The sequence below is a fragment of the Armigeres subalbatus genome, unplaced genomic scaffold (assembly GCF_024139115.2).
Source record: "Armigeres subalbatus isolate Guangzhou_Male unplaced genomic scaffold, GZ_Asu_2 Contig656, whole genome shotgun sequence".
NCBI lineage: Eukaryota > Metazoa > Arthropoda > Insecta > Diptera > Culicidae > Armigeres > Armigeres subalbatus.
The window spans coordinates 17,600-34,428 of NW_026943431.1; the positions used below are offsets into that span (position 1 = coordinate 17,600).

Consider the following 16,829-nt stretch of genomic DNA (forward strand, 5'->3'; position numbering starts at 1 on the left):
TCTTTGCTTGCGCGTTATCACCGCGAAGAGTTGAGCGTTTAAGAAGAGCGCGACAATACTTTGCTAGACCAGCAAAAACCACAAGTAGTTTGATTTTCATATTTACCACCCACTTTCCGCCCACTCAAAGCATATGTCGAAACGTAACGTCTCATAACGTTGTCAAAGCTCTGCCGTTTGTATTCGTGTCCGTCCGAGGTTGTTTTGTTTCAGTGTGCCACTTCCCCTCTTTTGTTTCTACTGTTTGACAGCTCACCGACGAGCCGCACGACGAACGACAAATTGTTTTGGTTGCGTGATTACTGCTGGAGCGGTCGAAAGAATTTTCGGAAAAATCTTAAATTTTTATTAAAAATTCACTTCAAATCAATTTAAGTTACGTAAAATGTTATCGCTAGCTGGTAAACTATTGGTTAGAAATTCAATCGGCGGGAGAAACTGCTTAGTTCAGGTAATATCTGGTGGAAATTTTCCTTGTTTCATAAATCCACAATTTTGTTATCAATTTGTAGGAGTTGGTCACCATAGCAGGGTCTAACCGAGTTATCACATCGCATGCGAAAATCGTAATAAACTTCTAAGTGGAAAACACAAAACTCCACCTCAAATCCATCAATCCAATCACAGCTGCGATTCTGGTTCGTAACATCAGCACCAACGATGTTGCGAAGAACGCGCTTGACACAATACCAGAACCACCTCCAATTCCGGCAGCGCCGGAAGTCACTGACCTAGTGTCCAGTATCGCTTCCAATGGTGAAGCTACGTTTGCTTCGCTTGGACTGGGTGGTTGGACCCCAGTAGGAATCGTTCAGAATTGCATGGAATTCCTCCACGTTGGCTGTGATCTGCCCTGGTGGGGAGTGATCGCTATTGGAACCATTTGTGTGAGGTTGATCCTGTTTCCCCTGGTGATTGCCAGTCAGCGTAATGCAGCCAAAATGAACAACCACATGCCCCAGATGCAAGTGCTGCAATTGAAAATGACAGAAGCTCGGCAGGCCGGCAACGCCATAGATTCAGCGCGCTATGCTCAGGAGATGGTGGCCTTCATGAAGGAGAAGAATTTGAACCCACTGAAGAATATGTTGGTTCCGTTGGCACAAGCTCCCATATTCATCTCGTTTTTCATGGGACTCAGGCAGATGGCCAACACACCCGTGGAGTCGATGCGTGACGGAGGACTTTTCTGGTTCACCGATTTGACTGTTTGCGACCAGTTCTACGCACTGCCGGTGATTACCAGCATTACCATGTTTTTGACCATCGAACTGGGCACGGACAGCGCGCGAATGTCCGCCCAAAACATGCAGACGGTCCGATACGTGCTGAGGGCGATGCCGCTGTTCATTTTTCCCTTCACAATCAACTTCCCCGGCGCGATTCTCTGCTACTGGGCATGCAGCAATTTCTTCTCGCTGCTGCAAGTAGGCTTCCTGAGAATTCCCAAAGTGCGCGATTACTTCAATATTGACCGATTGGTGACGCATAAGCCGGAAACGTTGCCCATCAAAAAGAAGAAATTCACCGAGGGAATAAAAGATTGTAAGTTTCCATGTTTATTCAACCAACATTTTAAAAATCAAATGATTGAATTGGGCTAATTCTACGAGTGGGGAGTAAGAATACTTGAATGAAGTAAATGCTCACATTTAGATTGAGTTGAACAACACATTTTTTAAGAATTAAACATTGTCCTTTAAATTATTTATTTTGAACAAACTATTTTGATCAAATTCTCAGCAAAGTTTGCAATAAAGATCTGACAATTGTAAAAAAAACGCAAAATGAGCTTGTCGCAAACTGTTACAACTGCGATTAAAAAAAATGTCTCCCGAAGTTTTGGGAGACTTTTAGTTGGGTCAAACATAAAAAAATTATTACTGGTAAAACTTTACTGGAATCTATATAGGTTTAGAAGCCACAGATAGCACTTCTGTAAGGTTAGATAATTTTTCATTTAGGAATCGTACACTTATTATGTGTAAGCATTCTTTCTGGGAATTTGAGTTCAATTTTAGTCATCATTCATCATTTGCTTGACTGCTGTTAAACCGAATATTTTTTCGGTAAAGTTGCAAAACTTGATAAGGTACAGTGGGGCAAGTGGGTAAAGGAAATCGTACATAAAGTTCACCAAGTCATAAAAGTTGAATATAATATTGAAATTGATCATATTTATGACATAACGAATCATCTATCCAATCTTTATATGCCTGCGAACAAGATCTTTGAAAAATACTTTTAGGACACAAAATATTTGGAAAACAAAAAAATCGGTTTAAATTTTTCACTTGCCCCACATGTGGGGTAAAATAAAATAATTTAAAAAAAGGATTTTTCAATATAAGAACACATTTTCTGTTCATATATTTCATGCAAATGATAATTATACTGAATAGAACATAACTGTGATCTGTTGTGATGCTTTTTGACACTTCATGAAAGTCAAAGGGCACTAGAGTGCCTCCATTAAATGATTTTTATGTTTTCTTTACTTGAATTTTTTGAGATCTAATATCTCATCTCCATTAGTGTCTAACACTGCTTTCTATTTCAGGTTTATAGTAAGATAATAAACCTTGGCGATAATGCAGAGAAATTATCTTTGAAATATTCATCAAACCTGGAATCATATTGTGTTTCATTAACAATCCACTTATGATTTCAGTAGAAGAGTCTACATTAACAATGTATTTTTTTTATAAATTTCAACTAAATAAATCATAATTGTTGATATATTTGCAATAGTAGTGATTCTTGTGTTTAAGCTATATAAATAACATTTTTTCACGAATTATTTATCAAACATGGATTATTTAAAACACTGGGCTCTTTGGGTTCCTGATTTAGTATTACCACGTATCAATTTAATAACCAAAAGCCTTCGAATGAGTTCGAATTGGTATCATTTGTTTATATACGCTTGTTAGAAATTATTTGTGTTTGGAAAAATAAAGAAATGCATTCAGTGTCGGAAAATTTTCACTTGCCCCACCCATGGTAAAAAACAGGCAAAGCAATAAAATATTTTTTCAAAATTTTTGATGTTCATATCAATATTTTTGAGGCTGGAATTCAAAACTACAATGAAAACCAACTTATCAATGCACTAATTGAATGTATTATGGAAACCAACATAAAAAAATATTTGTATTTATTGACACGCAAAACAACTTGTGCAAAAGATAAACTTGAAAGGTTAATAAATTTTTACTCTCGCATGTTGAAATGGTTCATTATTTCATGTTTTACTTATTCAACGCATTGATTTGAATGGCCTTGTATGATTGTGAAGTGAAATTGAATAATTCTGTGCTTCATCAGTGAAATACTTGCGTTTTTTTCACTTACCCCATTTACCACTTACCCCTGTTACTCCTCTCGGCAATAAGCCATTTTATGAGACAGATTCGAACAGCTGATCGAAATTTTGAGTGGAGGGCTCGGTCTTTGTTTTGGTAAATTTGCATGTAAACCATCATCATTTCGTCATCATCATCATCATTTCATTTCATTTTCGCAAATGTTCCTTGTAAAATGTAAATATTAGTATTTGGTCTCCTGTCATTTGAGCTTTCTATAAAATGGCTTATTAGCCTCTCTAGTAATATGGACACATCCAACCCTGAAAAGAGTGACAGGCACGTTTGACAGCTACGATAAGAACAATACGCTATAAGAACTTGCAAATCATTATCAAAAGTTGTTCAACGAGAATTTAATAGAAGTTTCTAGAAATTTGAGTTATTTACTTAATTGTTTCCTAAAAATAGTATAAAAACGGTGAGTTAAAACTAGCATGAACTGAAGATTGATGAAATGAACGCTTTTGTATTACAGATACTAGCCTATTATTACATCTAGTTGAGGGCACGAGTTACAACAATTAGTTCATTAAATATTTCTAAAGGGGTAACTTAATTGAATTGGAATTATGTTCATCTTTGTAATTAATTCATAATCAATTTGATTAGATTTGGTCCACTGATCAGTGAGTCCTGTAGCTTGTGAGACGGTATGATATTCCGCGAATACTAAACGTAAGAACCCCTAAATTATGTATGAAATCAGCCATGTAACTCATCTCATATTTTAGGGAAAATTTAACCTCGCTCTTTATCTACATCGACGCAGAATAAACGAATTGTTAAATTTCCGGAACCTGCTTTGTTACTAATAGTCGTAACAACCCCACTGTACCTTAAGTATATTTTTGTTTGAAAAGTTTCGATTAAGTATATGTTTATTAGTATACTGAAAATATTAAACAGTATCAGTATTTTAATGCAATTTAAAAAAGTTTCTTCCATAGGGAAGAGCCACTTATACATCTAATACACACTAAGCTGATCAGGTTGGTGTGATCCATTGTCGGTCGAGTTTGTAAGCCCAATGTGTGCCCTCATCACTTCAGTTCCAGAGGATATTAAAAGTTCGTTAGATAGTTAATTTGAAGGAGATCTTTAAGTTCCTTGTTTTCAATATAATGCAAAGAAGCATTACGTTGCTGCTGTAAACTTACTTACTTGTTGGGCTACAGCTCTTCGTTGAACCTACGCCGAATGAGGTATCCTTCTCCACTGGACTCGATCCTGGGCCAATCGCTTCCAGTCGCCCTGAACATTGACCGCACTCAGGTCCTCTTCAACTGCAAAAAGCCATCGTGTACGCGGTGTTCCACGAAGCCTGCGTCCTCTTCCGGGTCCTCTACTAAATATTATCTTTGCTTGACGTTCTTCCGGCATACGAACAACGTGTCCAGCCCACCGTAGTCTGCCGTGTTGTATATAACAAAATAGGCAGAGCTATGCGTTAACACGTCTTTATTGAACGGAAGACTAGGTAGAATTAACAGAAATGAAAATTTTATTAATCATGGCATATTGCGTATCTAACAATTAAGTTGCTATTAAAGACATGATCAACTCAACACCTCCGCTCAACCGAATAGTCCCAGCTTGTTCCGTAGATATTCGAATTGTCCTTTAGCTAACCCTTTGTGAAAAGATCAGCGACTTGCTCGGATGTTGGCTTGTAGAGTATTTTGAAGAAACCTTTATGAATTTTCTCTCGAACAAAGTTGTATCGAATGTCGATATGTTTCATTCGTTTGTGATTCCTTGGTTCTTCAGCAATCCGGATGCAAGCTTGATTGTCCTCGAACAGTGGTATTGGTTGAATGAATGCAACTCCAAGCTCCTCGAGCAGGTTTTTGAGCCAAATGGCATCACATGCAGCTTGACTCAAAGAAATGTATTCGGCCTCCGTTGATGAAAGCGACACAGTTGCTTGTTTTCTAGTCATCCACGAGACGGTACTTCCAACCACTTGAAATACATTTACGGATATGGATCGACGATCATCTGTGTCATTGCCCATGTCGGCTTCGGCGTATCCTATAAGCGGCTGTACTTCTTTTTCCTGACGATAAACCAAACATAGATTGATGGTTCCTTTCAGGTAGCGTAATATGTGTTTCAAGTGACATCAGATGGAGCAGATTAAAGAAATTCACAGCAGCACTTACGTCTGGTCGCGATGTAAGTGCCAAATACGTATTTGTTTATTTATTTGTTTATATGATACATCAACAGGCTGTATTGGCCCCAACAGTGGCGTAGCCACGGGGGTGGTTTTGGGTATAAACCCCCCCCCCCAGAGACAAAATTTTTAGAAGAAATTTTTTTTTTCGTAGAAAAAATGTTCAGAAAACCCCCCACCCCCCCCCCAGACCAATTTTCTGGTTACGCCACTGGGCCCCAATAATGCTTACTTATAATTAATTACAAAATGCGAAATTACATTATATGGTCAAGTATCATTATCAACTATTCCTAAAAAAGAACTGAACCTTTCGCGAATTAGTTGACGGGACAAGTTAAAATCAAAAAGAGATGCACCTCTGTTGAATAGTCTTTGAAGACCGCCGATAGCACCGAACATACCGTAGTTCGTTCGATGCATAGGAGCCCTGAACATCGAACTATTCCTAAGGGATCGGGGTTGCACGTGGTAGTTAATTTGTTCCAGAAGAGAAGGGCAGTCGAGTCGTCCTTGTAGTAGATCTGCTATCAGTAATGTCCTCGTTGTGCTTCGGCGGACGGAAAGGGGTTCCAGATCAATCAAACGGCAACGGCTTTCATAGCTTGGAAGACGGAAGGGGCTTTGCCACGGTAATCTGCGCAATGCGAATCTCAGAAAACGATGCTGGACGGATTCAATTCTTTCGGCGCCATTATTATATAGGTGAGACCAGACGACCAAGCAGGACTCCAAAACGGAACGAGTCAGGCAACAGTACAACGACTTTAGACAATAAATGTGATCTGCAATAAACGCGGTAAGGCTGCGACCGGTTAAATACAACTGGAACCACCGCAAGAGAGAACCATTGATTCCAAGGCGATCCGGTTTAGCAATAGCTATATACTTACTTACTTGATGGGCTACAGCTCTTCGATGAACCTACGCCAAAGGGAGTATCCTTCTCCACTGGATTCGATCCTGGGCCAATCGCTTCCAGTCGCCCTGAACATTGAGCGCCCTCAGGTCCTCTTCACCTGCAAAAAGCCATCGTGTACGCGGCCTTCCACAAAGCCTGCGGCCTCTTCCGGGTTCTCTACTAAATATTATCTTTGCTTGACGTTCTTCCGGCATACGAACAACGTGACCAACCCACCGTAGTCTGCCGTGTTGAATAAGCTTAATAATATCCAGCCCTTTATACACCTGGTACAATTCGTGATTCATGCGACGCCGCCAGATACCGTTCTCCTGTTTACCGCCGAGTATTGTCAGCAGCACCTTACGCTCAAACACTCCGAGAGCTCTCCGATCAGCCTCCTTTAACGTCCATGTCTCATGGCCGTATAAAGCCACCGGAAGAATCAGAGTAGTATACAGCGCGAGTTTTGTTTTCGTTTGCAGACTAAGGGACTTAAGCTGGTTACGAAGTCAGTAATATGCCCTATTTGCAGCTGCAATACGCCTTTTCACCTCGCGGGTAACATCATTATCGCACGTCACTAATGTTCCAAGATACTCAAATTCTTCCACAACTACAAATTTTTCACCATCCAGCACCATTTCGCTACCACCACCACTAATGAACCCACGTTGATTGCCAGCGACCATGTACTTCGTTTTGCTGGTATTGATCGTGAGTCCAATCCTCGCTGTCTCCCTCTTAAAAGGCGCAAAAGCCTCTTCCACGGCACGGCGATCAATCCCGATAATATCGATATCGTCCGCAAATCCCATGAGCATATGCGATCTTGTGATAATGGTACCGCTTCTTTGCACACCAGCTCTCCGAATCGCCTCCTCGAGCGCTATATTGAACAGTAGATTCGAGAGTGCATCACCCTGCTTCAAACCATCTAAGGTAACAAATGATGTCGATATTTCATCCGCAACCCTTACGCTTGATTCCAATCCGTCCAATAAAAACGCTTTCTCAGTCGATAGCCAACCAGTGCATACGTTAGACGTTTTTCTCTTGCTCCCTCTGATTTGCGAAAAACTATAGTGGTTGACTTTAGCGTCCTCCCTATTCGTTCGGACGCTAGTAAAGTTCAGCAATTTCTGGAGAGTGGAATTAATATCCATCCAATAAACGAGTATAAAGTTACATAATAGTCATAACTGTATTATTATTTATTCAGACTAAGGCCGAAGTGGCCTGTGCGGTATATAAGAGTCTTCTCCATTCGGCTCGGCCCATGGCTTCACGTCGCCAACCACGCAGTCTACGGAGGGTCCGCAAGTCATCTTCCACCTGATCGATCCACCTTGCCCGCTGCGCATCTCGCCTTCTTGTGCCCGTCGGATCGTTGTCCAGAACGATTTTCACCGGGTTACTGTCCGACATTCTGGTTACGTGCCCGGCCCACCGCAGTCGTCAGATTTTCGCGGTGTGAACGATGGATGGTTCTCCCAACAGCTGATGCAGTTCGTGGTTCATTCGCCTGCTCCACGTACCGTCCGCCATCTGCACCATACCATAGATGGTACGCAGCTCTTTCCTTTCGAAAACTCCAAGTGTGCGTTGGTCCTCCACGAGCATCGTCCAGGTCTCGTGTCCGTAGAGGACTACCGGTCTAACGAGCGTTTTGTAGATAGTCAGTTTGGTACGGCGGCGAACTCTATTCGATCGAAGCGTCTTGCGGAGTCCAAAGTACGTACGATTTCCAGCCACTATGCGTCTCCGAATTTCTCTGCTGGTATCATTTTTGGCAGTCACCAGTGAGCCCAAGTACACAAATTCTTCTACCACCTCGGTTTCGTCACCACCGATGCAAACTCGCGGTGGGTGGCTTACATTGTCTTCTCTTGAACCTCTTCCTATCATGTACTTCGTCTTCGACGTGTTGATGACTAGTCCGATCCGCTTGGCTTCCCTCTTCAGTATGATGTAGGCGTTCACCATCTTCTCAAAGTTACGTGCCATAATATCTATGTCGTCGGCGAAGCCAAATACCTGGACGGACTTATTGAAATTGTATCACCTGTGTTAATCCCTGCTCTTCGTATTACCCTTCCAAAGCGATGTTGAATAGCAGACACGAAAGACCATAACCTTGCCGTAACCCGCTGCGGGTATCGAAGGGATTCGATAATGCCCCTGAAACTCGAACTACGCACATCACCCGATCCATCGTCGCTTTGATCAACCGTGTCAGTTTATCCGGAAGTCCGTTTTCGTGCATTAGCTGCCATAATTGGTCCCGATCGATTGTATCATATGCGGCTATGAAGTCGATGAATAGATGGTGTGTGTGGGCACGTTGTATTCGCGGCATTTCTGCAGTACTTGGCGAATGGCGAACACCTGGTCCGTGGAGGAGCGTTCACCCATAAAACCCGCCTGGTACTGCCCCACGAACTCCCTTGCAATTGGTAGCTAGTCGACGGCATAAAATTTGGAGAGTACCTTGTAGGCGGCGTTCAGCAATGTGATTGCGCGGTAGTTGCTACAATCCAGCTTATCACCCTTTTTGTAGATAGGACACACGACACCTTCCATCCACTCCTGCGGCAAAACTTCCTCCTCCCAAATCTTGGTAATGACCCAGTGCAGTCGTAACTGTGTGCTAATTAAAATGAAGGACAAAGAAACTGCTTTGCGGTACCAAGCTGAGCATAATGGAAAGAGATCAATGCTTTGTGTGGGGAAAGAATTTCGAATCCTGATGTATATTGATTGTGAGTCTGTGATCGTCCGGTTGCACGACCTGTTAAAATATGGGGAGGTAATCTCCATTAGAAATGAGACGTGGAAGCACCCTGGAATATTGAACGGTGTGCGAGTTCTCAGGATGGATCTACTGCGACACATACTTTCGTTCATTTCCATATGCGTTAATAGAGTTCCGGTCTAGGGGGGCCATGGCCCCAGCTGGTGAAGGATATATTTTTTTAAAGTTTATTAGTGTTTTTTTTTTAATTCTAGTTCTCAGCAACAGGAGAGGAGACATTTCTCAAAATTTTAATTTTTGATATACACAGGATTTTGTTTTTACACGATTTTTTTTCGCTCGTATTTTTGATCGTGTGACTTCAATTTGCCACCAAACTCTTCGCAACATGTTTCAAAAAATCCAGAATAAATCAAAGAAAAATCACATGATAATTTATATACGTTAAACATTTAGGATGAGTGGAAAATTGAGAAAATGTAAATCGTAATCCAGTGTATTGTATATTGTAAACAGAATCCAGTGTATTGTATATTGTTCCGCTGGAGTCGAACGGTATACGTGCAAAAAGGTACTGAGTGAGTGCTTTTTCCAATTCTTCTCCTCCCGACAAAATTTTGCCAAGACTTCTCTTCAGGGTATCCATGAATCTTTCGGCTAACCCGTTTTATTGTGGCTGGTACGGTGCGATTGAAATTCATGGCTCGAAAATTGAGTACCATTGTATTTTTAATGTACCTTTACAACAACTGTATAAATAAATTTAAAAGAAATACTTAAATTTGGGAGCCCCTTTCTGTCCACTATTTTTATTATTTTAGTCACTATTAGTGACTTTTAATCCCTACAACCGCTACTAGCTCTGAATGGATTAGTAGTACCAATTTTTATTTTAGATCTGGTGTAGGAGCAACCGCCCACTAATCGTATCATATTTTATTCTAGCTTGGACCAATATGAAAATCACTCGTGAACTGGAGGAACGAGCTCGAATGGACGAAATTTCTTTTCAGAAAGCAGGCAAGGGACCGTTAGTAAAGACCTACAAATATGACCCAACTACACCACGGCCCAGCAACACCATCAGTGCAAAGAAACGGTAGACCTGCAAGCCTTTTGAATGAACTACTGTGTAATATTGTATTAAAAATGCCAAGAATAAAATAAAAACAAGTAGTGTATTATTTTCCATAAACTGTCATAGCTTAAAACGAAACACCCCATGCCAATGCGGTCCTCACTGCAACGGAACTGCAATGCACTGGTTGATAACTTCAATCAGATGCGAGTTCTCGAGGGCGGCGGCAACCCGTTCCTTATCGGCCAGCTGTTTGTTGACGGCATTCTCCGAAGCGTGCGTTCCCGGATTGATCTCCACCGGAAACTTTGAATCGCGGAGGCAGCTCGCAGCAACTTGACCCGTATGGAGAGTCCAATCAATGTCGCCATGCTGCAGTGCGGTATCGTCGGAGTGAATAGCACTCTGACGGTGTTCTTTTCGTTGTCCACCTTAATCAGGCTCTGCTCCAGGACATGCAGCTCTTCCAGCGTTAGCGGATGCTCCGGGTCGTTGATGTTGCGAATGATATCTGCGGGTTTTTGGTTCATATTTGATTAATAATACAGAATAAATTTGATACTCGAATGAGGCAAGAATTAAGTTTGCTAAATTTACTAAATTTATTTATTTCATCTTTGGTTCAAACAAACTTTATGTGTAAGTAAGTGTAAAAATCAATTGCTTAGTTGTTGGTTCTATTTTGTTGCATGTTTTGCATGCGCATCAATTGCAAAAAATGCAAAACATTTGCCGAAGCTGTTTTTTTTTAACATATGTACCATTTTGACCAATGTGGGTGGATGGTAACAAGCCTAGAAATAGATTTTAGCTTCTGAAAACATAACAGCTAAATAAAACTTAATAAAACCACAGTTATTAACAGCGCGTCTTACCGCACGGCTAAGGAGGGCCCCACAAAATTTAATGTTTTTTGAGACAATTAAATTTTATTTCAATTAAATTGAGTAGTTCAATCAAAGTAATTGCCTATTTTCCGGGTATTGGACCACCCGACATGGATGTTTAATTTACTATGTTCTGAAAACTCAGATGTGAGTATGTACATTATTGAGTATTTCTCGCTTAACTTTTCAAAAGGACCTAAGTAACATTTTTTTCATGAATTAATTTGAACACTCCAATCAATAGATTTCATGTTGTTCTGTTGATTGCGCTTTTCAAATTAAATCATGAAAAAAATGTTACTTAGGTCCTTTTGAAAAGTTAAGCGAGATTTCACCATGTTAAACTGCTTTCAACTATTATCAAGCTCATCATCAAATTAAACTGGTTGAATAGTTCATTTATGTAAATTCTAATCAATTAAAGTCAAGATGTAAAGACTCAATGGAGTAGAACAAAAATTGTCGAAGCCAGTTAGCAGTTTGAATTTTTGGGGTCAAATGGACAATTTTCTAAAACTAACATGAATAACTAATAAAAATTTAGAAGACATCTATAACAAACTTTTTCCTGATCATAATAGAATTTGAATTACGGATCAAATCAAACAAAAGGGAAAGATCCCCCAGTGCCGGATACATAAGCAATTTAACGAAAAACTCTAATGCTACGCTATTGAAAGGGCAAGTAAGTTGAACAACTCAGTTGAATTCAATTGACTTGCCAAAAGTTGAACTTTTGCAACACAGTTAGGTGCATTGTTTGTCTAACAAAATCATGATTGTTATTTTAAATATGGGTAATATTGACCATCTCTAAAGACACTATAGTGTCTTAAACAATCTCTACATAATCAGAATTTATTCGATTGATTTTAATGTTGCTCATTCAAACCTTCTAAAGCATAGCGAAACATGAAATTTTTTGACATTTTCGTTCAATTTCAAATTTTGTACAAAGTTTTACAAGGATAAGATGTGCGGCTACAAAGGATTGGAAATTGTCTCGACTTCCCTGGGCATAAAAGTATCATCGTGTTAGCCTCATGATATACGAATGCAAAAATGGTAACTTGGCTTAGAACCCTTGCAGTTAATAACCGTGGAAGTGCTTAATGAACAGCTGCGAGGCGGCAAAGTTCCAATGGGGGTATAATGCCAATGAAGAAGAGACAATGTTTTACAACATAATCTGATATTCCTTGCAGGTGAAGGATTTTTCAATAGATTTATTTTGTACTTAAGATGGTGGAGAGTCGAGAGACCTTAAGAAGTGTCCTATTTTGTGAGGTGTCCGACGCTGGGGGATCTCCCCCTATGTTATTAAGTTTGCTGCTAAAGATTTAGGAACTAAACTTACCAAAAATCTCCCGCTCGTCAAACAGATCTACGACATCGTCATTTTCATCATCTTTAGTGAGCCTTCGGTCTTCGCACTTGCGGTACACATGGGGATTTATGTTCTCCAGCTCAGTCATAGCAACACTCTGCAATAGAATAAGTCAAATGAGTTTTCCAAATGTTTCTGACTATTAAATAAAATTACATTTACCAGATTAAATGCCTAGGATAGAATTAAATTCAATATTTGGATTCACAGATAACAAATAAATCCAAACAAAAGCTAATTATTTTTGCGACTTGTTTGTTATTCAATTTTGACGTTTCTAATGACCTTCACTCACATGTTCGCTATTGTTGCAGCGGCACAGTAGGACAGAGCTTTTTACGAGAGTTACGAATTCGACTCAACCATCGAAAGCACAGCCCATAAGTTCAGTAAAATTAGTAAAACAGGTAAGGGAGACGCATGGTTGTTCATATTCATACAGTGAAAGCACAAAAGAAAGCATCTCTAAATGATCGATCCTTTTTTTTAGCAAGGGTAAACGGAAATCTGCAAACAGATACCTGAGGAGGTTAACTCAGGAAGTGTGGGGATGGGATCACCCGACCCACTAAAACCAAAATCCTTATAGCAACTGACAAAGCGCTGTCGTTGATGCTAGCGGATAGTGTAAGAAAACAAGCCATTTAGAGGCAATATTTCTGTTGATGGTTACTGTTAAACGATTAGCAGCAGATGCTACTGTATGCAGGTCGAGAAAATGCTGCCTAAAAACAATTTCAGCGATTGATGATGCATAAAAGCCAACAGAACATGCTGATAGATGTTTGAATAATAGTTGAAATAATGTTTAAAGTATAATTTTTAAGCTTATGTGCTAAAAGCAGCATTTAGGCCTTTTTCTAACGTTTATACAGCATGAAACTGAAAATAGCGTTAGTAAAACAACCTATGGGGTATGCGAAGAAGCACTTCCATAATTTTCTTTTTTATTTACATATATCAAAGTGACGGTGATGACAGAGCAGCAGCCATTGAATCAGGAGACCAGGAGTTCGAATCTAGATAGCAACAAAATCGATTTCAGTTTTCAAAAAAAAAAAATCAATAAACTCTGAAATTTACTCTCCTCTCAAATAAAATTTATTCAAATTGAATTCAGTGGCTGTAATAAGTTTTATTATTTAACAGATTAAAAAAACTGAATAAGCGCCATTGAAGCGAATTATATTACTGAATGGTTTAGTAAAGATTGAGAAAAAAAATGTGTAACATGCTGTAAAGTAGTTGTGCAGGCACGTCAAAAACAGATGAATAGATTCGACAGATTTGCTGGTGAAAGAATTAAATAGAAGTTCTTGATCATATGTATAGCACACATATTCAGCTTGAAGCCGTATATAGACGAGTTGAAATAACATTCACATTGGAGACAAGCACTGGATAACAACGCCACGCGTGAACCGCAATGACCTCTATATTTACATACGGAGGTCCCCGCAGCCCACCCGCGACATTTTTGCTGTTGGGGTGAGCATGGTGTTCACTACATCACAGTAGTCTCTACTACAGCTGCTGGTTTTGTTCAAGACGCCATTAGCGCTGTAGTTTCGACATAATCTGTTGTGACGCTGTGTTCACCGCATTCCATATAACCTCTTCCTGGCACATCCTATCAACGAAGTTGTCCGTTGTATCCATGCCGCTGACAAGCAGCATGGCATTGCGTTCAACATCGAATCGCGGGCATGCAAACATCACATACTCTTCCGATTTTACCTCATCTACACATTCCGGCACTCCGCAGAATCTGCGAACCTGAACCTATGCAGAAACTTTAAAGCAGCCATGTTCAGACAACACCTGTGATAGGTGGAAGTTGACCTGACCATCCTTGTCTGTTTGTCCAACGACATTTGACTGCATTGTCCCATGCTCTTTGCCATTTGAGCAACGAAGCTGCTCTCTTCACACGTCGCACTTGCACCGAGTCCCTGTCGTTGTAGCGCTGAAGATCTTTCTACAGAAGTATGTCTATCGGCATCATCCCAGCATCGGATAATAGACAATGCTACACCCGCTATAAGCCTACGCACCTGACTTTGCACCGCCGATCCGTTGGACATCATTCGTGATAAATATTTTATTGCCAATGAAGCCCTTTGGCATACATAACCGACGTGGCTCGTAAAATTGAGCTTATCGTAGATTATCACGCCCAGATGCTTTAATGACCTCATGGAGTTAACTGTGCAGGTCCCTACGTTTTTCCTCGCTTGCTGCAACCCATGGTGGTTATTAGGGTGGCTCAAGAAACACTTTTTCAAATTTTTGATGGGCCGCCTTTATTCGGTTCTAATTAACCCTGATGCTTTGGACAAATTTAAATGGGTCACGTTTAGGTGCTAGATTATATGGAAAAATGTATGTAGAAACATCCAAAAATGAGTGATTTGTAGTTAGACGGCACAATTTACGATCATCATGATATTTCATCCAGTTCTTAATACAGAATGTTATGAAACCGCGAGAAGATTAGAGTTTGTTAGGCAAAGATATTGGCATTTTACTGGAGTGTTGTAAGGGTGAATTTATTTTCAAAGGTAAAAAGAAACGAAATTTGCTCAAACCCCACTTCAGAGAAAATGCTAATAGCTTAGCCGGGCAAACTCTAATCTTCTCAAGCGATTTTCTGCATAACATTCTGTGTTAAATTTTCAAGATCTGAATGAGTATCATGTTCTTCATCGTAAGTTGTGCCGTCCAACTGCAATTCACTGGTTTTGATGTTTCTGTATACACTTTTGCATATAAACTTCCAACGAGTTTAGCAACGTTCACCCAAACGTTGACCGATTTGGCTGAAATTTTGTCCAGAGCATCAGGGCATCAAATAGAACTGAATAAGAAGGCGGCCCATCAAAAAAATTGAAAAAAGTTTTTCCCATACTAATTTGAGCCACCCTAGTGGTTATGCACCACAACAATCTCAGTCTTGTGATGTGCTAACGCCAACCTCCTTGAGTTGAGTTCAACTTCGTCGAGAGTGTCGCCGGTGACCTCTAGCATTACATGTGATTACATTATCCGCAAAGCCTTCTATTTTCACACCAGCCGGGAGATTTAAGCGTAATACTCCGTCATACTGATCGACTGCTGACCAGCGTTGGTGTCGACTAACAATATCCTGTTCTGAAAATAGCTTTTCAGAATCCTGCCCAGCTAGCGTTATTAAATGCATTTTTTACATCTAGTGTAATCAATGAACAGTACCTAATACCTCTCCTATTCAAACCACGCGCTATCGTTACCGACCGAATTGCTTCAATGGTAGAACGGCCTTTACGGAACCCTTGATAAGCCACCAGCACACTCCGTATAGTCCATCAATCTATTCAGGATCACCCTCTCTAACAACTTACGAGTTGTGTCGAGTAGGCAAATTGATCTGCATGCCGAAGCCTCTCCTGGGGATTTCCCAGGCTCAGGCAATAGCACCAACTTCTGCCGTTTCCAACGATCTGGGATGTTTCCTTCGTCCAGGCAACGTTGGAGGCAGCTCCTGAACATATCTGAGCGGCAAGAATCGCGTGCTTATGACCAGGTTAGGGAATACAATCCGGCCCTGGTGCCTTGTTTAGCTCAAGTTTTCTTGCAACGACGATAAGCTCATCGTTAGTCGCTAGCGGTACCACGTTTACTGACTCGTACGATGGCGGGCCAGTCCGGGAGCAAACCTTCGACGATCCTGGCTAACATCGCTGGGGATTTTCAGGAGGTGTGCTGTTGGTCCCAGCTATCACTATCCTGTATGCATCCCCCATGGAGTATTATTGGCCATCTTACATAGCTCTTCGAAGCAGGCCTCTTACAACATTTGATTTCGTATTTCAGAGCTCTGCTCGCTGTTTGGAACACCGGCGTCTTTCTAGCTGTCCGCTTCTGGTTCTAGCACGTCGCAACCATCTTTTTAGCTCTAAGACAGGTTCTGCGAAGATCGGCTATCGTGCTCGTCCACCAGTGCACCGGTTTGCGATTGCCGGTTGGCATAGTCCTCCTGGGCATTGACACGTCACATACTCGTGTTAGGACATAGGATAACTCATCACCACTAAGGATCAGAGTCCGATTTTCCCACAGTAGTGATTCTTCCAGCAGTTCTGGGTCGAACTGCGAGGTACGCCATCCTATATCAGCTTTACTGACCCACCTTGTGGTTCTGTTGGTCACTGTTGGTGGTATAGCTGACCATAAATGATGGTCATGGCAAATGGTCACTAGCAGTATACCATTCATGAACCCTCCTTTCAGGCTCCACC

General features: G+C 40.8%; 1 protein-coding gene and 1 pseudogene across 1 annotated transcript; one reads left to right on the forward strand and one right to left on the reverse strand.

The window, feature by feature from the left end:
• The first annotated feature begins 238 nt into the window (after positions 1-238).
• LOC134204537 (mitochondrial inner membrane protein OXA1L-like) lies at positions 239-10,384 on the forward strand (annotated as a pseudogene).
• On the reverse strand, positions 10,360-12,825 carry LOC134204536 (MIP18 family protein galla-2-like). Its single transcript, XM_062679351.1, is given in 5 exon segments — positions 10,360-10,578; positions 10,580-10,604; positions 10,606-10,789; positions 12,523-12,649; positions 12,715-12,825. Coding segments are annotated over 4 exon segments (468 nt in total). The 5' UTR covers positions 12,641-12,649; positions 12,715-12,825; the 3' UTR covers positions 10,360-10,437.
• Between the last annotated feature and the right edge of the window lie 4,004 nt (positions 12,826-16,829).